At 42.9% G+C, this 22,544-nt stretch overlaps 1 protein-coding gene across 3 annotated transcripts in view; it reads left to right on the forward strand.

Annotated features, from left to right (window-relative positions):
- Positions 1 to 1,857: 1,857 nt before the first annotated feature.
- Positions 1,858 to 22,544, forward strand: part of AGPAT5 (1-acylglycerol-3-phosphate O-acyltransferase 5) — a 32,237-nt gene continuing 11,550 nt past the window's right edge. Inside the window, exons 1-6 of one of the 3 annotated variants that reach the window (XM_083431770.1) lie at positions 1,858 to 1,958; positions 2,261 to 2,502; positions 7,954 to 8,023; positions 9,204 to 9,319; positions 17,311 to 17,400; positions 18,560 to 18,650. In XM_083431770.1, coding sequence (XP_083287896.1) covers positions 2,284 to 2,502; positions 7,954 to 8,023; positions 9,204 to 9,319; positions 17,311 to 17,400; positions 18,560 to 18,650 — 586 coding nt within the window. In that variant the 5' untranslated portion in view covers positions 1,858 to 1,958; positions 2,261 to 2,283. The remainder of the gene's footprint in view (positions 1,959 to 2,260; positions 2,503 to 7,953; positions 8,024 to 9,203; positions 9,320 to 17,310; positions 17,401 to 18,559; positions 18,651 to 22,544) is intronic. The other 2 variants (XM_083431769.1, XM_083431768.1) reach the window with 2 other exon arrangements.

Below are 22,544 nucleotides of genomic sequence, written 5' to 3' on the forward strand. Positions count from 1 at the left end.
ACATTTCCTGAATTTTTCTCTTGCATGACTGATTCATTTATTTTATGCAGCGCTTCCACAAAGGACTGCAGGACAGTGTATTTGAGCGTTTCCCCAATTTAGCCTCATAGCCTTGTTGATGTGTAGATCCTTCACACCACTTGCTATCCGGTCCTTTTAACTTGAGGTGACAGGGTCCGAACATGGGACCTTTTGCATCCAAAGTATGTGCTTTACTATTATCCCTCCCCAACATTACCCATTAAGCTTTATGGCCAAGTGCAAACTTAACAACACAGGTCTCCTCTGTAGAAAAACCAACATTCTGTCCACAGCAAATGGTTTTTGCAAGTGCCCGGCCAAATGAGACATCTATGTGAGCTTTACAGCACCATTAGTGTTTGCAATACCAACTTACAGTCCATGGATAGTAAGCACATAATAAAGTCCCTTATCATTTCTTGAATTTATATCCTGATCTATTCTGTGGATTCAGTGCAGCTTATTGCTGTTCCTCTCTCTCTCTCTCTCTATATATATAATGTTTATTAAATTTTCAATTATACATCTCAAAATAAACATTTTACGTACCGTTAAATATCCAACAACCTCCCTCCTTCTCCTTCCACGGTTCATTCTGTCTTTTGTTCCTGCAATATTTTACATCACTCAAGATTAACGACACTGTTGATTTTATCTTAATAAAACTTGACTTCCTTCCCTCTCTTTCTGCGGTTCCTTAAATTTATTTTTTCTTCCGCATATCCAAAATAACTTAATTTGCTCATTTATTAATCTACTTTAAATATATAACCTTATAAAAATGTAGGTTATTACAATAATCCTGCCAATGTTCTTTTACGTTTACAATTCATCTGTCAATATTCCATAAACCATTTCCATTCTTTTATTGAAATGTGGTGTATAAACGCACTGTTAACGGAACAGCAACTAACAAAATAAAATAATAATAATAATCTAAACAAAGGGCCGGATTTAGGTTTGATGAGGCCTAAGCTACTGAAGGTAATGGGGCCCTTTATATGTCCAGCTGTCCTTTGTCAACAACAAATCGTCGCTGTTTTTGTGTTGAATATATGCTATATGGTAATTTATGAACCTAATAAGTATCTAAAGCCATTTGCACATGTTGCCATGCAACCAGTCCATGCAGAATGTAGGCACCCTATATGTAAAGGTAAAGGGACCCCTGACCATTAGGTCCAGTCATGACCGACTCTGGGGTTGCGGCGCTCATCTCACTTTATTGGCCAAGGGAGCCGGCGTACAGCTTCCGGGTCATGTGGCCAGCATGACTAAGCTGCTTCTGGCGAACCAGAGCAGCGCACGGAAACACCGTTTACCTTCCCGCCGGAGCGGTACCTATTTATCTACTTGCACTTTGACGTGCTTTCGAACAGTGCCACCCTATATATAGAAATGAGCAAACCAGTGATATTTTAGGGAGCAGGTGGAGCCCATTGCTTACATCCTAGGAGCCTACACAACACAAAACACTGTTGCTGTATGTAGGTTTTACTTTGTTTTCTATCTTATATTTTGGAAATTGGTACATCCAGTTTTGTTTTTTCTTTTAAAAAGTTTGGGGGCCCCAAGAGAGTGGGGCCCTAAGCTATAGCTTGTTTAGCTTATAAGTAATTCCGGCGCGCTTAACAGCAAAAAAAGACTAACGAATTAATGCGGCGTTTGGAATCTGCAAAACATTGACAGGAGGAGCAATTAAAAAAGATAATGAGCTAAGCCCTAAGGGCGCCTTTACGCGCGCCTTTTCCCTCCCGGGCACGAGAGGCGAGAAGCGAGAGCGAGGCGGGGAGAGGCTCGCCTCCTCCGGGCAGGCGGGCGGAGCAAGCCTTGGCCAACCCCCGGAAGTCTCCGGCGAAGCGGAGGCGGAGCTGCCTCGTCGCCGGCGCCCTTCTCCTCCTCGGTGCGCGGCCAAGAGGCACGGGGGTGGCGGGCAGGTGAGGGCGTCGCGTGCGCCTCCCGAGCCGGAGGAGGAGCTGCCGGTGCCCGGCTCCCGCTGCCGGCTGCTCCTTGCTTCTCCGCTGCGCCCTCCCACGCTGCTTCCTGCCTGGGCCACCCGCGGGCCATGCGGCCGAGCTGCGGAGCCCTCCTCTTCCTCCTCGGCGGCGCCTACAGGCTGCGAGGCGTGAGAAGAGGCGCCTCCTCCTCCTCCTCCTTCATGTGCTAGCGGCGTCGCGAAGCCCAGGAGCCGGATCTTCATTTCTTCTTCTTTCTTTCTTTCCCCCTCCCTTTTTTAAAGTCAGCCCAACTCTGGCCGGAAAGATGCTGCTGTCGCTGGTGCTGCACACCTACTCCATGCGCTACGTGCTGCCCACCGCCCTGATGATGGGCACCGCGCCCACCTACGTGCTGGCCTGGGGCGCCTGGCGCCTGCTCTCCACGCTGCTCCCCGCGCGCGTCTACCACGAGGTGGATGACCGGCTGTACACCCTCTACCAGAGCATGGTGCTCTTCTTCTTCGAAAACTACACCGGCGTGCAGGTCAGGGCGGCTGCTGCTGGGGCGGGGAGGGGGCTGGCGGAGGCGCCACGCCTCCTTAGGGGGGGCTGGGGAGATAGGAACCCACCCCCACATCACCTTTCTCCCCCTATCTCTCCACCATGTCGCGTCTCTGGATGCCAAGCCGGAGAGGGACTCGGCAACTTGGCTACAGGTGGGCGAGGCTGCGCGCAGGTGAGCGAGCGGAGGCAGGGGCTGCGCCTTCCTCGCTGCGCTCTCTCCCTCCCTTCCTAGCAGAGAGGGGGTTGCCCCCTCGGTTTGCTCACCTTCCCAGGCTCTGGGTGGCCTTGCAGGTGGGAGCGAGCCTTCCCAGGCAGCCCTGGGGCTCTGCCTACTTCCTTGATGCTGGTAACACCGAGGTTGAGTACAGCACAGTTAAGGTTGCACACAGCAAGCCGAATTTGCACTGGGGAGACAGCAGAGTTTCCTTCGGGAGGGTGGGGGGAAAGGGACCCTGATTGGGGTCACATTCGACCTGTGGAACGCCTTCCCACCAGATGTCAAGGAAATAAACAACTGTCTGACTTTCAGAGGGCATCTGAAGGCGTAGAGGGAAGTTTTAATGTTTGGTGTGTTTTTGTTGGGAGCTGCCTGGAGTGGCTGGGCTAACCCAGTCCATAGCTGTCAACCTTCCCCTTTTTTGTGGGAAATTCCCTTATTCCAGTGCTGTTTCCCGCTGCTATCCCGGATTGTTAGATATCCCATAGACTGTCCCCAGCACAGGTGAGGCTGCTAATCCCTTATTTTCGAGGCTACTGATCCTTTATTTTCAAATCTGAAAGTTGACAGCTATGACCCAGTCAGATGGGCAGCATATAAATAACAAAGGTGGCACAGTTGGTCTAGTCTTCCCTGTAACTGTGGTTCCCAGAAAGAGGTGACCTACCAGAGACAGCGGCTTACCTGCCATGCCCCTTTGAGTGGCACGTTCAGTCTGATGCCCCCAGCCTTTGCTGCTGTCCCATTGTGACGGTGCACTTCTGCCATTCCTTTCTGGCTAGTACATCACTCGGAGGGTGAATGATCGAGGAAGAGAGGTAGCTGTGGGAACAGCCCTGCCTCGACTTGCTCTCCACTCTCTGTGGGTGGTAGAGCAGGGAGGAATCTCTGCCTGTTGAACCCAGTTCCAGGTTGCACAACCTAGAGATGCTGGCAAGCGAGCAGGTGGGAAATGAGCAGAGTTAGCAAGGAGCAACAGTCAGCTCTTCCTTTCCACCTCCATGCCTGGGCTGGGCTCTATTCTCAGCACAGAGAGAGGGCAGTTGAATAAGGATTGCTGGTGCTCTTTTGCAAAGGCCACTGTTTACCCACGTTGGTAGGTGAGCAGGTGAAGAAACGGTATCTGTATTGGCAACCTTTGCCTTTTTCCAGCAAGACCTCCACCTCTCTAGGGTTAAAGGGGAGGAGCAGACTCTTCCACCCCAGCAGAGTCCGAGCCTTCCAAGATTACTCCTGCCAACTTTGGCGGTTGTTTATCATCTGCAGGAGACTATCTTGACTTGTCTGGGACCTTGTAAGTTGCCTTACCATCCACCGTACTGTCTAACTGGCACTGGGGAAACAAGTGCAGGCCTCCTCCCAACTAGAGAGTGAAAGGGTAATAACACAATGAGGATTCTGTACACCTTAAAGACTTAAAGGGTTTATTGTGTCATAAGCCTTGTGAACTTGGCCAATGAAAGCTGGCCATTGTAAACCTGCCAGCCTTTAAGGTACCATGCCTGGTGTTAAGTCTTAACAGAATAATATGGTTGCCCTTCTGGAATTTGACATAGAGGAATATAAAAGGAAAAGGTATGATATTGCATGTTGCTCATCAAGGTACCACACGTTTTTAAAAGGTGGTGTTTTGTGCATCTCTGGTTGGCGGCACTCAACTGCAGCTACACTGGTTCAGACAACGTGCTTGAAACGGTGGTTTGTGCATATATGCTGAATGGCAGATCTTCAATAGTGGCTGTGACATGAATACGGCACTAGAAAGGGCTATCCTTCTGGACTGAAAGGTAGTCCCTGAGTGGGGAACCTGTAGCTTCTCAGATGTTGCTGAACTACATGCTTCCATCATCCTTGACCACTGACCATGCTGATCGGAGAGGACTGGAGTTCCACAGTGTCTGGAGGACTGCAGGGTCCCTGTAATCCTTTGAATGGCTTGGTATTTGAGCAAATTACGCAAGTATGGTCCTTCCTAGCTGTCTTTGCCACCCATCTAAGGAAAGGCATAGACGTATGAGCTCTCTGTGAACAGTAAAAGGTAAAGGTGAAGGTACCCCTGACCGTTAGGTCCAGTTGCGGATGACTCTGGGGTTGCGGCGCTCATCTCGCTCTGTAGGCCAAGGGAGCTGGCGTTTGTCCACAGACAACTTCCGGGTCATGTGGCCAGCATGACTAAGCCGCTTCTGGCAAACCAGAGCAGTGCACAGAAATGCCATTTACCTTGCTTTCGAACTGCTAGGTGGGCAGCAGCTGGGACCAAACAACAGGAGCTCACCCCATCACGGGGATTTGAGCCACCAGCCTTCTGATCGGCAAGTCCTAGGCTCTGTGCTTTAGACCACAGCGCCACCCACATCCCTGTGAACAGTAGACTTAAATAGATCCATAAATCGGCAGTCCCACTTCTCTAATAAGGCATTGTGGTTTGACTTGTCCCTTGTTGTAGCACTCCATGTTGTTACCTGTTGCTTTCTAATGTGAAACAAGGCATAGGTTTAACTTGCCGTGAACTTCCAGTTAACATTCCATCCAAGCCCATACATTCAACATCAGAAGGAGGAGTTACTTCTACATGGCTTTGGTGCACCCAACTGAAACTTTTCTGTCTCTTCCTCCAATTTCATTTAGTATTTAAACTGTTGAAACTCTTAAAGATGCTAATAAGAGTTCAATTTGCAGAATTTTTCAACAACTTGTGTTGCATGTTTTCTTCCCCGAGTTGTGCTACCTAAGCCTGATATCTAGAGGATGACTTCTAGTTTCATTCTAAACCATCAGTTCATCATGTGGTAAAGCTGTTCCTAGGCCGTACCACTTTGGATTGTAAGTGGGGAATTACTCGATTCAATAGTCTGTTCCCCACTTGAAAGCAAAACATACTAACAATGACAAAGAGATGAATTTCAGTCAAGCTTATCTGTTTCACATGATGGTTTGGGGCCAGGATTGGGAGTTGTTGTTTTCTCACTGGTGGTACATTTGATCATACAATTCCATACCTGCAACCTGTCAGTACATTCATTCCAAAGACAGTTTTATTAAATAATATAAGCTATATTACTCTTAAAAGTCCATTGGCTTTACATTATGCCTGTCGCTACACCAAGTGCCTGCTTGATGTCTTAAAATGTCTTCACCAAACTACGTGTGCTAGCAGAAGCAGCAAATCCTTTCCACTGATGAGAACTACCAGTTGCTATGTATTCCAGTGTAGTTTCCCGATCATAAACTAGAATGGCTCCCCAAACTAATAGCTGCTTTTAAAAATGAGAGATTTGACAGGGTATGTTTAGGGCAAGTGCATGTAGTTTCGTTGGAGATCTGGAAGTGATAACTTTTTTTGGCTGCCGAAACATCTGAGGGCCGAACCGACCTTGCAATCATCACCTGAGGCCCTTTATTTGTGTGTTTCCACGAGAGGCCCAGAGCTTAACAACATGAGAATGGGCCTTTTCTGCAGTGTCTCCCTGCTTGTGGAAGCTCGCCTGGCTTATATATCTTTATATATCTTTAGACGCCAGGGAAAAACATTCCTCTTCCCTCAGGCCTTTGGCTAATTAAACATCTAATTAAATCTAAGGCCTCTTAAATTGGGCTGGGACCCAGGGATATTGTTTCTGGTTTTTTAATTATTATTTTATATATTTTTGTGTTTTTGTAAATCGCCCTGTGATCTTCGGATGAAGGGCAGTATATAAATTTAATGAATACATAAAAATGAAATAATAATACGTTTAAACAAACAAGCAAACAAAAATCTTTTGAGATGAATGCTAAATGGGATGGTAGTATCCTGGTCTTTGGACATGCCAGTTTGGAAGCGAGTTCCAAGGAAGCTTGTAGTCGGCCAATTGTACTTACCGTATTTTTCGCTCTATAAGACGCACCAGACCACAAGACGCACCTAGTTTTTGGAAGCAGAAAACAAGAAAAAAAAAATTCTGAACCCCAGAAGCCAGAACAGCAAGAGGGATCGCTGCGCAGCGAAAGCAGCGATCCCTCTTGCTGTTCTGGCTTCTGGGATAGCTGCGCAGCCTGCATTCGCTCCATAAGACGCACACACATTTCCCCTTACTCTTTAGGAGGGAAAAAGTGAGTCTTATAGAGCAAAAAAATACGGTAGGCAAATCTTTTCAAGATCAACTGTTCATTTCAGCACTGTTGCCAGCAAGCAGATGTTTCAAACTAAGGGTACCAAACTGATGTTAAATGGTCCTTTCATTGAGTATGCTTGACTAAACTAGTCATCCAGAGGTCAAAGACTTCTGCATCCTGTTAAACTTTTCAGTTTTGTGCTTAAAGTACTTTCATTGCTTTCTCTTCATTCATGAGGTAATGTTTTCCTGTTTCCTCCCCTGCCATTTCTATCTTTATGATGATAGTAAAATAAAAACCCAACCCTCTCTCACTTGTGTACCTTACCTCAATCAGGTTGTGTTAAGAAAAATATATTTTGCATATTTGGATCGTGTTTGCTTTATAAATATGCATACATGTTTGCTACTAATTCCACAGGAAGATCGGGAGAGTGTGCTAAAGGGGTTTTCATCTTTTAAAAGGGATTTCAAAGATGGAAGCTGGGTCTCTGTTTAAAGCATAATACATTCCCTCACGTGAAATAATTCCATTATTTTCACATGTTGGTTCTTGAACTGATCAGGTACTGATTGTTACATAGAAACACTTAAGACAATGTCTGCTGCCATCTTTTTATTGTTGCTTCAATGGGTATTGCGTATGACTTTTGCTGTAATTGTATTTTTTGTTTGTTTGTAAACTGCTTTGAAATTCATTGGAATAAATAGCAGCCTAGAAATACTATGAATCAAATCAGTATTAAGACTTTACCTGAACCGCACTAACATGAACATGTCATGATTTTGCAAGATAAACTTTTCCTCTCTCTCCTCTCATTGTAAAAGAATGTAAGAGTACACTTTTATAAGCCAATTTAGTTGTACATCCCTTCAGTTTCATAGACTCAGGTGAACGCTTAAGTTATACATGGTCATTCTGACTTCAGTAAAGTGCCACATAAAGTCATGGGTAGATTAAGTTGGGGCATCAAGGTGAAAGAAAGGGAAAAGGCAGTCCTGTCATAATGTGGGAATTGTTAAATCTTCTCTCTCAAGAGTTTAAATAAAATAAAGCTTGATCCTAGGTTTTGTTGGTGTACTTCAGGCTGTTAAATCAAGTACCTTTTTTCTTTCCTAGATAATTCTGTATGGCGATCTGCCAAAAAATAAGGAGAATGTGGTATATATATCAAATCATCAGTGTACAGGTTTGTATGCAATTTCCTTACCTGTAAGAGTTGTTTAATTAAAAAAATATTAAAAGCAAAAACAAAAAGTGTTAATATAACCACTGAGAATGAAATTCTCTAGATATAGATACTTGGGATTGCATGTTAAGATTAAATAAACAAAAATACAAAGTATGGTCCTGATAGATGAGCAGGATATTGGGTCTTTTAAGCTGTTTCTTTGCAAAGCAGCCCCCACATGCTTCCTAACAAGGTGCCTCGAATTTGGAAGTGCTTTTGAACCAACACAAACAGTTGTATCCAATGGCGGCTCTTGCACAAAGCAAGACACCCATTGGTTTTTGCCAGTCCTGCTCATGGCAGCCCACTGAAATGCCACCCCTAAGCTTGGGAGGAACCAATGGAAGAAGGTATTGTAACGCTCAACAGGGATGCAGTAGGATTGGTGAAAAATTGGGGGGGGGGGGGGTTCTGCCTTTCATGAGCAAAAGTGATTTCCACTGGAAATCTGCGTACAGTGTTCAGTTTTAATTGTGTGCTGCTCATTTTTTGCCAAGTGTCTAATACCTGTTTTGAACTTGGCTGATTGGCAAATTATATTACGCCACTTTTCCGTGTATAAGACAATTTTTAAAATTATAAATTAATGTTTGAGCAATTCTCAGCAACCCCCCCCAAAAAAGCTCAGCAGCTCTCAACTCTTTTGTAAATTTGGAGTCCCCAAAAATAGGGGTCGTGTCATACATGGGGGCGCATTGTGCACGGAAAAATGTGGTAAATACTGGAACCGTGGGGGGTGATTTCAAGAAGTCCCATTAATTCTAGTTCTTCTGATTCTGGTTTTAAGAGCACACGACTTAACATGAAGGTGTGTTTCTGGTTCGCTGTCTGTTGAGTCAGTGTTTCTCACCAGATCCTTCAAGATATGCATCTATTCTGTGTTGGCAGGAGATTAAAAGTTATGTAGTGGTATTATGCAAACAGTACAAGCTTTGTTTAAAAAATGAAGAAATGTGTGCTAAAATACTAAAGAGTAATAGGGGGATATGATTGTGGAAAGAACTTACCTTGCATTGCCACTGACCACAGTTCATCTTTCATGTTCATAAGCACCAGACGAGCATTAAATAATGTTGGGAAGGATTTTGACATTAGCCTAGGGACATAAATGTTTGAGTTTTGTTTGTTTGTTTTGCAGTTGACTGGATTATAGCAGATATGTTGGCCGTCAGGCAAAATGCTCTGGGACATGTTCGATATGTTTTGAAAGACGGGTTAAAGTGGCTTCCTTTATACGGGTGGTATTTTTCTCAGGTAAATCCCAATCCTTTCTCCACGTCACATGAAATAACTAGTACTTTCTGCTAAATTTTGACATGCCTCAATCGTGGGCATGTTTACTTGGAAGTAAATCCCATTTATTTCAGTAAAACTTAGTCCCAAGTACTGCAAGGCATGCTTGAAGTCAGGTCCATGCAATGTTTCTGTCTTGATAATGTGTTTTTGTTTCATATTTGAAACAGAATAGTGAAACTTCAACTGTTTCTAGTTAGCAGATTTTATCTGGTAGGGTTAGGAGGGCATTTTTGGCTCTCCAGTCAGGTGTTTAGCAAACTAAAAGTAACTCACTGAACTTGGGACAATCCCCGCTAAGATGCAAAAACCACGTGTCCGTGTCCTACACGATTAACAGTGCAATTCTGGCATTTATTTATTTATTAGAAGTAAGTGACATGGAGTTCTCAGGTAAGTGGGTCCAGAATGAACCCTAAGACAATTTCGAGCGTACTGAATTGAGTCCCACTGAATTCAGTGGTGTTGACTTATTAGTAACCATATATAGGATTGCATTTGAAACATTTATCCTTTAGTTAAATTAGTTACGTATTTCAGTCTGGCTTTAATCACATTTTAGTCCTGGGTTTGACTCAATGCATGGATTGTGTTTATTGATGGAATAATATCCTTGCTGTTGCACATATTCATAACATGTTAGCAAATTGGGTTGTGTTTCCAAAGAAAGCAAGAATAATTTGATAGATGTCTGCATATGCTAAAATTCGCTGAATTGTGGCTTTTATGTCTTTGTCACCGTGAAGTTTCTGATTAAAAAAAAAACCAAGTAGCCCTTTTATGTCAATGACTTGATTTAGATATGTTCTTATATTTTCTTATTCTCTTTCCTTTTTGCTTTTTTGCTCCTCTAGTTGAGCTTCATATGGATTTTATCCTAGTAGGCTATCAGGGTGATCTAGTGAGCTGTGTTCCATTAGACACAATAGTTGAAATTCAGAAGATCTTTGGGAGACAAGGGGTAGTGTTTCTCACTAGGTGAGTGTGGTTCCATATCTAAACTCGTGCCATATATTTTTAGCAGAGAGAGATAAGAGCTATAATGACAGTTTTCCACTTCTCTGCATATGGTCCCATAATTCACATCTTGTGTCCCGAAAGTCACAAGATGTTGGTTCGCAGATGCAAAAACACAAGCTGCATAGCACATACCTCCATTATTCGAACGCCACTCTATATAATCACTTTAAATGAATGAACCCCTTATATATTTTGGAGTTGCTTTCTGCTGCCAGGCGGGGATGAGGGGAATAATTTTCATACATTAGTTTCTTGTAGGTTCCCCTTTGTCATTCGTTCAGACTAGGGCTGCCATGCAGCTGGACATTACGGGGATTTCAAATGCGGAATTGACGTCTGGGGGAGGGGGGAATTTCCAAAAGGTGGCGCTTTGTCTTGGATCTTAGGCAAGTCAATCGGAAAAAACCCTTTGAAATATGGCAACTCTAGTTCAGACCAGGTAGCGACTGATCTTCCATGGGTGTGCTGCCATAGAAAATATTAATTATCAGGGTGAGTTGTGTTTTGCCAAATCCAATGTATGAAATGGCCACCATAAGAATCACTTCAAATGTTACTGCTTCTGTGTGAAGGCCACTCAAAAAGTTGGGAGTAGATCCCTGGAGAGATCCAGCCTGATCTATGTGGTCAGTAAACTGGGATTATTCATATGGTCACCCTGGTGGTAAGTATCCGTACACATATTACAGTTCCCCCATGGAATCCTTTTTTTGGTTGCCTTCTCTTAAGAACCACAATGTTTGACTCAGACCTACAAGTTTGGCGCATGGAAAATAGGCTCCCCCTGGAGGAAGCTTTCAATTGTTCTTCATGGCTGTTGCTTCTGTGGTAAAATCTCACCCTGCGTATTCATAAACAATATGTGACTGCTCATTGAGTGTGTCACCATGTGGATTGAAAAGCTTGAGAAATAAGATTGGCTATTTTTCTCCATAGCAATAGGTTTAAAAACAAAACAAAAAACTTCTTACGGACATAAGAAAATTGACTCCTCTGTATGGCAAGCGCTGCAGAGAATGATTTTGCAAATCATTCCCACATGGTTGTTAGTTGGTATGCGCCAGCATTTGATCTAGCAGGTGCACTGAGAGAAAAATGGACCTTTGGTACCTCATGGTAAACAATATGGCATGAACTGTAGTAATTTACTTGCTGGTGTACAAATCAGGCCTTGAGTTGAACCAGTGAAGTTGTTTTCCTTTGGCATAAATAATAATAAATAATAAATAAATTTTTATTTATATCCCGCCCTCCCCAGCCGAAGCCGGGCTCAGGGCGGCTAACAACAATAAAATAAGACAACATTTTAAAATCATTTCATTAAAAAATTACTTCAAATCAAATTGATGGCAACCATTGGGTAGAGTTCTGTGAAGATTGCCAAAGGAGGGAGTCAGCCTGTGCCCTGGCCAAAGGCCTGGTGGAACAGCTCTGTCTTGCAGGCCCTGCGGAAAGATGTCAAGTCCAGGGAACAAGGAAGGACAGCATTGTTTTTACGTTGCCTCTTTTCCCTTGTTTCTCAATACAGGTGCTGCAATCCTGTCCAATTTATCTGTTTCACTCCAGAGATAATTGAGCGATTTGCAGATTTTTTAAAATCTTGCAATAAAATCCAAAAATTAAGTAGTCCCACAAATCCTCGAACTGCTTTAATAGTTCATAGGTTTTCCCCAAAGGATTCTGAGAACTGTAGTTTTAGGTCCTCGCAGACCTAAAATTCCCAGCATCCTTCACAAACTACAGCTCCAAGGATATGGTTCCCCACCTATTCTTGTCCATGCCCCTCACCTAAGCATCTCTAAAATCCTGATCCGCCCCCCGTGACATATAATTCTTATTATTCAAAAAGTGAACTCCTGTTTACGTGGAGGAAGCTAAAAGGCCATAAACTTGGTCTAACTCATTCTCAAATTGCCCCCCTTGAAAATCAAACTGCCCCCCTGTGGGGCCTGTGCCCCACATTGAGAACCACAGCTTTAGAGGAATTCATGTGCTTTAAATGTATGGTGTGCTTCTGACCCCTGGAAGTGGTTTTCAGGACACCCCGTGGCTATGTATTTTTCATCCTCAGGCTGAGACCAAATTGTCCTCCTCCTCCTTGCTCTGTAGCCGTGTGATAACAGATTATTTCATCAGAAGAATGCTCTTGTTGGAAGGGAAGAGGCAGCAAATTAGCAACGCAAGAAGAGCTCTCCTGGATCAGGTCGAAGGCCTGTTTAGTCCAGAATTCAGTTTCCCACAGGGAAACCAACCAGCAGCTGTTGGTTTTCTTGCCAGTGGCTATCACCAGACTGAAAATGCCCATTCCTGGAGCTCCTCTCCTCCTGGAAGCAACCCCCTTCCTCCTGACAAGTGACTGGGGCCAGGTGGTTCTTCTCTCTTGTGCAACCACAGTAAATGATTCTACTTGCTGTCATTTTAGGATAGGTATTTTGTTTACTCCCCATAGTTGTTCAAGATCATTCATCCGCAGTTTTCCCAGTTAACTGCCGAGCAGTCTTATTCCCATGGATGATGAGGAGATAAAAAGCTGGGTTTTCCTTTAGATCAGCTGTTCTCAACCTGTGGGTCCCCAGATTTTGTTGGACTACAACTCCCATCATCCCTGAGCTCTGGCCTTGCTAGCTAGGGGTGATGGGAGTTGTAGTTCAACAACATCTGGGGACCCACAGGCTGAGAAAGATCATGGGTTGTAGATGCTTTTCATGCTGCAAATAGGAGAATTCAGTGGACACCTTGGCCAACATTCAATGTCACAAATCACAGTCTGCAAATTATGGCACTTAAAGGTATTTAAGGGGAAATTCTATTGATAAGGATATGCAAAGTATATGGAGTCAGTTGGCAGGTATTCTTTCTTTTCTTTTTTTAATTCTCCCTGACATGCCAAATGGTACAAAAACAAAACAAAAAACCACTTCCTCCTCTTCCTGTTGATACTGTGTTGGTGATGTCACTCGCGCTCCACTAAAACTTTCCAGTGACAATTAATTACAGAATTGTGATGGAATGCATTATTTCCTACCTCAGATAAACATCCTGTTGTGGAATATATGTGTGTAGGCTTTGAGTATGTAGAAAGCAGAACACAACTTTTAAGGAAAACATGCTAGTAAACATGTCTGTATGCTTCCTGCCCAAGCACAAAACACACTCTTAAAGCATTAGAGAATAAATATGATAAAGCTAATAAGGTATTTATCAGATTCATGGAAATGTATTCCAACACTCTATTGATTCTCAGTTTAATGTTGATTCCCAGAAAAGTCCTACATACACAACACAGTGTGGTGAAGTGAACATGTATGTAGATAAAAAGTAATAGCTTAAAGTGTGGCAGAAAAATATCACCTGATCCACCTGCCTCTATAAAAAACTGATCTCTCAGTTGCAAACATTTTTACAGTGGTGCCCCACAAGACGAATGCCTCGCAAGACGGAAAACCCACAAGACGAAAGGGTTTTCCGTTTTCAGAGGCGCTTTGCAAGACGAATTTCCCTATGGGCTTGCTTTGCAAGACAAAAATGACGAAAATTTTTGAGTTTTTTTCCCGCTCCCCAACCCCTTTTTCTGAAGCGCTAAGCTGCTAATAGCCTTTTAGCAGCTAAACCGCTAATCCCTTAAGCCTTTAATAGCCGTTAATAGCCCTTAAACTGCCAATAGCGCTAATCCGCTAATGGGCTTGCTTCGCAAGACGAAAAAACCGCAAGACGAAAAGACTCGCAGAATGGATTCTTTTCGTCTTGCAAGGCACCACTGTACTTGGAAGGAAGGCCTGGGGATTTCAGTGGAATTTAGAACTTGAAAACATGTAATAACTTCATCAGAGGTGATGGTTTTAACATTTGTCCTTTGTGAGATACGTTATAGCTCCCTGTAATTATTTTGTTTCAGCCCTCTACTTCTTGTTATTACCTGCTTTACCCTATAGCTGGTCAAGCCCATTTATAATAAGTTTCCTATATTAAAAGTTAGGGTTGTGTTCGGCAAAGTCATAGAGTAAATCAGTGGACATGATAAACTTAAGTCCTTTGATTTCAGTGGGTCTGCTCTGAGTTTGACTTAATCAGATACAATCCAGTATTATATGTGTGCCTGTTGCTTTTCTCTTGAGTAGGCATTGCATGCTGAGCCAGCTGTCTTTGGTTTTGCAGACAAGGGCTGCTAAATGCTTTGAAGCAGTTGGCCAAGGTTGAAATTAGGGAACAAAGCGAAAAAGTGATTAAACATTAGCAGCTTTTCATCTTAATTGACTGTAATAATCATTTTATTACTTGTATGTGACACCTGAGGTCTGCAATCCTGATTCTGAGGCAATCCCTCTTGTATTCTCTACATCAGCCTTTCTCAAGCTTGGGTCCCCAAATGTTGTTGGACTGCAACTCCCATCATTCCTAGCTAGCAGAACCAGTGATGTTTGGAGTTGCAGTCCAACAATATTTGGCAACCCAAAGTTGGGAAAAGCTACTACGTACTATTCAGGCCACATCTATGTCCAGTTCTGGGTGCTGTAATTTTAAGGAAGACATTGACAAATTGCAGCATCTCTAGAGAATGGTGACCCAAGATGTTGAGGGATAAGAATTGCAATTTATTTGAGACACAATTGAAAGAATTGAGTATATTCAAACTAGAGAAGACCACAGCGAGTCGTGATAGCTGTCTTCAAATACCTGAAGGGCTATCGTGCAGAAGATAGAGCAGTTTTGTTCTCTGTTGCGCCAGAGTACTGTACCAGCAGGCTGGGGAATAGAATCCTTTAATGCCATACTTGAAATGTAACTCTTTTTTTGTTGGCACAATAGGGCATTTTATTAATTAACTGTTATGCATGGATGTGTTCATGAATTCATTACAACTGCTTCTTTTAAGTCAAGGCATCTGGTATTAATTGAAGCCATCGGCCTTTCCCTTTCCTTCTCTCTCCTCTCCATTTTGCGCTTGGGGAACCAGTTCAAGAATTAGCCAATATATCTGCAGTTCTGAAAATGGCTTGCATTCAACGTAGTACTAAATAGTGCTTTGCACAAATAGAACAGCTTCTTCTTATTCCCCTCCCCCCAATGCCTCACCCCTAAATCTGTTCTGGATTTTCCCCCTCACCTAATCTTCCAGAGCAGATTTGAGAGAGGATAACCCAGGTTTGGGATGGGAGGTGGAGTGCAGATGGGGTCCCATTGCACAATCATAAGTTATTCCACTCTTGCATTTATTTAGTTGCTTACTGCCCACTGGTTTAAAATATTTCTAGCTTATATACTTCCCCCTTTTTTTGGTTTTATTTCATTGTAAGCATGTCTATAACCATAACTGTGGGTGTGTTCAAAGGTGGGTTGCTTGGTTCAACAGCATTTTGTAGTGTGACTATGCATGCATCTAGCTCGGGTCGGCAACCTGAGGTCCATGGGCCACAAGCGGCCCATGGGGGTTATTTAACCAGCCCATGGACCCCCGCCACCTGCTTGGTTGGCTCCCGTGCGCCACGCTAAACTGGCCTTCCACAACACTGGCCGGCTTCCCATTGGCTGCAGGAAGCTCCTGCCGCCAATGGGAAACTGTGTACGCCTCCTCTGCGCCGGAAAGAGCACCGGAAATAGCGTTTGTGCATGTGTGCGCACATTCCGGCCCACCGTGGCGTGTGCGGGACCGTGAAACGGCCCAAGCCACAAAAGCTTTGCCGACCCCTGATCTAGCTGATATTATTTGCTTTGTATTCCATTGGGGGAGGGGGAAATACCATACTTAAATGACTTTTTCTTGGAACGTTTGATTAGTCTCCATATAGAATTGGCTGTGCTTTTAGAAGAATATAGGTGTGGTTCATGAAGCATAACTAGAAAGTGTGTTCCCATTTATGCTCCATCTGCGCTCTACATTTAAAGTAGTATTACAGTCATACCTCTAGTTGTGTTAGGTTCACATTGCATTTTTTCTGGTTATGAACGTGGCAAACCCGGAAGTGTTTACTTCCAGGTTCACCGCTTTGCGCATGCGCAGGAGCAAACTGTCGCGTCACATGCAGAAGCGGTGCTCTACTTACGACCTTTCCGGGTGCAAACGGCACCCCAGAACGGATCACGTCCGTAAGTAGAGGTACCACTGTACTTTATCCCGAGAGTTGCAGCTTGTTGAGGGTGCTGAGAGTTCCTAGGAAACCCCCATTCCCCCTCACAGAACCACATTTCCCATAGTTCCCTGGGAGGAGGGATTGGCTGTTAAGCCACTCTGAGAATTGCAGTTCTGTGAGGGGACTCGGGGTCTCCTAGCAACTCTCAGCACCCTTAACAAACTACACATCCCAGGATTCTTTGAGGCAAGCCGTGACTGTTAAAGTGCAGGTGCAGCCTTAGACAAAGCTAAGTTGAGGAGTTTAGCAAGTTGACTTATGCTAGACTTATTTGTCCATCTAGCCCAATATCAACTATTTTGACTGGTAACAGCCCTCCGGGATTTCACCCTGGTAATGGATCCTTTTAACGGAACCTGCCAGGGATTGAACCTGCGATTTTCTGTATGTAAATTATCCATAGTCCTTCACCTTAGCAAATGGCGACACAGCCTCTCTGCTTATCCCTCAGCTCCCTGTCAGTGTCCCAGTTCTTCTATTACTTTCCTGATTTCTCTGCTTTCTCTCTCTGGAACACTCTGTTTTCTTCAGGAGAGACTGAGTATCACCAATGAATTTTAGCTCTTTAATATCCTTGCTACAGTTTTACCTGTTGGTTCCAGTTTAAGCTGTTGTGTTCATATGGACACAAATGTGAGTTTTGCATTAAGTGTAATAACAGGGGTCTTTTTAGAGGGATCTTATTTCTATCTATTTTTTAAGAAATTGGCATTTATAATTTCATGTTTTTTAGAGTATTGAAAATCTGTGTACTTTGTTTCATAAACTATTGTCATCAGTATATTTTCCTTCTTTCTTTGCTAGCATGGAGGAGTCTATGTGAAACGAAGTGCCAAATTTAATGAAAGGAAAATGAGGAACAAGTTGCAAGCCCAGATAAAGGCTGGAACTCCAGTAAGATTATATATTTCCCGTGTGTGTGTGTGTGTGTGTGTGTGTTCTAACTGCCATGAGAATGAAAGTGACAAGAATGCTTGTCTCATATGTTGCCCCAGATGCATGGCTCACCTTTCTTCCCCCTGCTGAACAGATGAGTGGCTGGATTAGGATGTTTGTTTGTCTGTTGGTTGGTTGGTTTATACACCATGTGCATGCCAAAATGGCTTCCAGCATGGAGGAGTCTTAGGTTTGGCTTACACACTTCCTTTTTCTGTGAACGGATGTCTTCCACGTGGTTAGTAGATAGCACTGTACCCTCCCAGAAAACTCTTGGTGTCAGAATATAAAACCTATTTCTGCAGTATCAACTTTCTCTGAATTAGGACTGGTGGTTGTTGCTGTTTTTGCAAATTAAATAATGCTTCTATTGCTCAGCTAATATGAAGTTTCATATAGGCTAAAAAAAGGAGGTGATTGCTGTCATAACTCCCAATAGAGTGTCATGTGGATGCTCAGTCTTACAGCTTACCTGGAACCCTGGAACTGAGTGTTCAGCATATCCACCAAAGCATCAGTTTTTGCATGTTGGGATCAGGAAGAAATCGGCAGCATTCCTTCCTTCCTTCCTTGTCAGCTGAGAGTCATACAAAGGATAGCATGTTCTCTTTGCTTGCCAATACCTATAGCTGTCACACACCAAACAAGGTTTGCTAGCCAGGGCTGTTAGGTTAATTTGTTCTAGTTGAGAAGGCAGCTTGTATTTCTTGGTCTTTGTATTATTTAAAGTTGCAGTACATTCAGTTGCAACTGGTTAGGGATCTCTGGACAGGATATAAAGAGAGAGAGATTTGCTCACTAAACTGTGTTGGTTTGCTTTCTCTGACTTGAACCATTTAGTATGTTCTTACACACAATTTTTGTTGGTTCTGCTGCTTAATTTTTCCTTGAAAATTCGGATTCCTTGAATATCAAGATTGCTCATCTTAACTGAAAACGACTGTTATTGTGCATCTTTACATGTCCTCTGTGTTTTATTCAACCCTCTTGTCCCCTCCCTATTGAGCACACACATACTGTACACACATACTTTGCTGTCATACTGTAGCCTAGAGATCATGTTGTGATGCTTCCTTTTTTTAAAAATTGTGCATATAAATATTTTTTAATTCCACAGATGTATCTTGTGATTTTTCCAGAGGGAACACGGTACAACCCAGAACTACCAAAAACCATTGCAGATAGTCAATCATATGCTGATAAGGCAGGTAAGGAGAACTTCAAAGAATTTTGGGAAGCAGGGAACTTTGAACAGATAACATTCACTGTTGCGTAGACACAGCCCTACGGTTTAAGGATCACCAAGGAGAAAGGGACATTAGTTGAAAAAGAGTGAGGCTTGACCATAGGTGGGTGCTGAATATACACATAAAAGTATGTGGTCTTAGTGTTTGTTCCTTTTCATTGGTACTGCAGGTCGCACTAATGTTTAAAGTATAGTCAAACAAGGAAACTTCACAAGTGGTATGTCCTTTGAGAGATTCATTGCAAGCAAACTGTGCTTGCATGCAATAAATATTGTGCCCACGCGATTCCTCTGGCATGAGCTTTGCAGAGTACGCAATGTCATTGGAAGCCGATTGAAGTCTGAACACTATCTGTCCTTTTGGACAATGAAGGAAAGAACACCTTGAAAGCTACAACTGGTGTTTATTGTAGTCAACAGTAATAAACACATAGATTACTATATACAGTGGTACCTCTGGTTACGTACTTAATTCGTTCCGGAGGTCCGTTCTTAACCTGAAACTGTTCTTAACCTGAAGCACCACTTTAGCTAATGGGGCCTCGCACTGCTGCCACACGATTTCTGTTCTCATCCTGAAGCAAGGTTCTTAACCCGAGGTACTATTTCTGGGTTAGCGGAGTCTGTAACCTGAAGCGTATGTAACCCGACGTACCACTGTACAGATACAGAATATTAACAGCATGTACACTCTCTCAGCAAACTGCCATTAACCAATCCCTCACACTATAACCACCACAGACAGAGAGACTCTCTCAGAACACAGGCATATACGTATAGCTGCTCTGTTACAGTATAACACTGATTGGCTGAGCGCTCTGCCAAGAATATCTCACATGTCCATGTGCACACATATATATTTGAGTCAGTATTTTAAAAATGGCAACTAATCCAACGCCAGGATTCACCTAACAGGACCTTCTAGCAGAAGCCCTGTGCAAGGACTTCCCCTTGTGGAACGGGGCTTCCCCCGCTGCACCCCCTGAAATTTGCTCATGAGGAGACTTGTTCTACCTCGCAAGCTGAAATTCTTACACAGACGAAACATTTATCATAGTGCAGCATTGAATTACACCCAAAGAACTTAGAGTAAACATTTTAAAATGCAATTTGCCAGGCATTTTGGGGTGACCACGCTCCTTTTTAGAAGCTTAAATACAGTGAATATTTTCTCGCATCTGAATATTGTTAACAGTTTTCGATGCTTTCGTTGAGATTCCTGCATTGCAAAGGGTTAGAATCCCTTCCAGTTCTGTGATTCTATGATATATTAATATTATTATTTGCTGCGCTTATTAGTTACTTATTTAATGAAAAGTAAACTCAGATGAATATAAACTGGACCAGGTTTCCCTGTAACAAATTCATGCACTTTGGTAGTTCAGAAAACAAGGTTCAGCTTTCCAGGCAACAAACCTGCTACTTGACGTCTTTGTACTCTGAGTACATAAAGGTTTAGCTGCAAGTCTGATAATCATGTATCGGTTTCAAGGATCGCCATCTAGTTGGCAAGGCAAGAGGCCAGGCTCTCTTATCTTTTTAATTTTTCTGCAGTTGTAACATTCAGCCTAACAGTACAAGCTTTGTACTACAGAGCTTCATTGCTCTTCACTTAGAATTTATTTTCAAGTGGAAAGAAATTGGAGCAACAGTGGCTGGTTATCGGACTTCCTTTCCTAGTCTAAACACAATAAAGCATTCAGAAACTTTTAATTGCTACAGAATTACTGCTGCTAGCGTTTTGGCTGGGTTTAGGCTTTGAGAACATACTAAACCATTTTTTTTGTCCTGTATTGAATGCTAATTGGCTTCTGGGCTCAAATCAAGGTGCTAATTTGACTTTTTAAAGCCAACTGCATTGCGACCTGGATACCTTGGGTGTCTCATTTTTCTGCTTTGTTTCGTCTTGAACACACTGTTCAGGATCTGAGTCCTTGCTGCAGGTTCCACTAGCCTTGTTTTAATGATATGTACTACCTTAATGACTGGCACTTTTTGAATTTGTTCTCTTATGTTTTACTATTACGTGTTCTTATGTGAGCCACCTTGAATCCACCTTGTGGGAAAGAACCATTTTTAATACATAGGCAAATCTGGTGGTTCACAAGGCTACATCACAGACGAAATAACATTAGGAATAAATATGAATATCAAGGTAAAACTTATTCAAACAGAAGCAAATAAACAACAGAATGTTTTGAGAGCCTCCATTTAGAACACCAAAAATTAAATGCTTAGTTCTCAACAACATGTTTGGTAATCTTGCCAGTTATTACGAAGGCACAGAGCTCTGTTAAAATTCACAGACAGCTTTCTGGGTCATGTGGTCAGCATGACTAAACCGCTTCTGGCGCAATGGGACACGGTGACAGAAACCAGAGCGCACGGAAATGCCGTTTACCTTCCTGCAACAGCAGTACCTATTTATCTACTTGCACTGGTGTGCTTTCAAACTGCTAGGTTGGTAGGAGCTGGGACAGAGCTCACCCTGTTGTGGGGATTCGAACCGCCGACCTTCCGATCGGCAAGCCCAAGAAGCTCGGTGGTTTAGGCCACAGCACCACTCGCGTCCCTTACAAGTATTATTTAGCAACATGGCAAGACTCAGTATTTAGGCTTGGGGGGGTGATATCTACTTGTTTCCACCCACCAAACACCCTTCAGAGCAGACATGGGGGGTTGCAGGGGCAGGAGAGGAAAGGGAATTCCTGTCAAACAATTGGACATGAGTTCCTAAAATAATAAGCAGATGTTCATGGTAGTCAGTGCTTACTGCCAAATCAGGCTTGTAATTTGACTAGCACTTTGTGACGCATGTCCAGAACAGCAGTCCCATTCTTGCATCATACATCTGGAAGGCCACAAGGGATTCAGATATGTATGTGCTAAAGTTGCAAACCTGTTCTTTGCAAGTGAGGTACATATTTTTCCTTGGTTATGCTGACCATTCACCTCCCTAGCCATTTTCACGTGTGGTTTTTTGTGTTATTTTGTGGATGTTTTATCGAAAGCTTGGGGCAATATTAGCCAAACTGAATGCTTGGTAATAAAAACAATTGCTGTCATAACACTGCGTCCGGTACACACGGGCTGTAACAACATCTCAGCAACACAAACACCGTGGCACTTTTGATACAAAATTCACATGCTAAAAAGCTGTGTTAGGTTTCAAAATATTTGCATAGTCTTGTATTGAATAAGTAAACATTTCTGGAATGGCTGCGATGTCCTTGGTTGTAACAAGTGTTGAAGGAATACAGTTTGGTGGAAGCAGTAAAAAGAGAAATATTGTTTGCAGGAAAGTTGGTTAAGAGATGCAGCACATTCCTGTTGGTGTAGAAAATGAACTGTCTTTTAACTACTCTGTAAATGGAGGATTTGAAGCAACCCTCTTTTATTCCACTTGCTTTGTATGTAGTAGAATCATTGGAGCACTGAGCTGTAACCTAATATATCATGCTCACAGTCATGTTGTCAGATTATTATTTTTTACACAAAATAAGGGCAAGACTGAGACCTCCCTATTATTTTGATATTGATTTTGGATGGTGGCATTTTGTTAACAGCAGGATACTGGAATTCCAGTTAATGTTTCCAAAAATAAAATCAGGCTGTCTCTTCTTTAACTAAGGAACTTTTGTCTTGCTTTAGTTCACATTTTAATTTATTTCGTTTTCCTCTTGTTGAACAGGTTTTATTCCTCTCAGTTGCATTATGTTGTTTTATGTTTCAATATTGTGCTATAGTTCTAAACATGTTATGTATTCTGCCATGAACTCCATTTTCCGATGAAGATGGCATCTCATAATTTTTTTAAGGAACGTGATTGTGAGATTCATTGTAAGATCCTTTTGTG

This window comes from Podarcis tiliguerta (assembly GCF_965153285.1).
Source record: "Podarcis tiliguerta genome assembly, chromosome: 3".
NCBI lineage: Eukaryota > Metazoa > Chordata > Lepidosauria > Squamata > Lacertidae > Podarcis > Podarcis tiliguerta.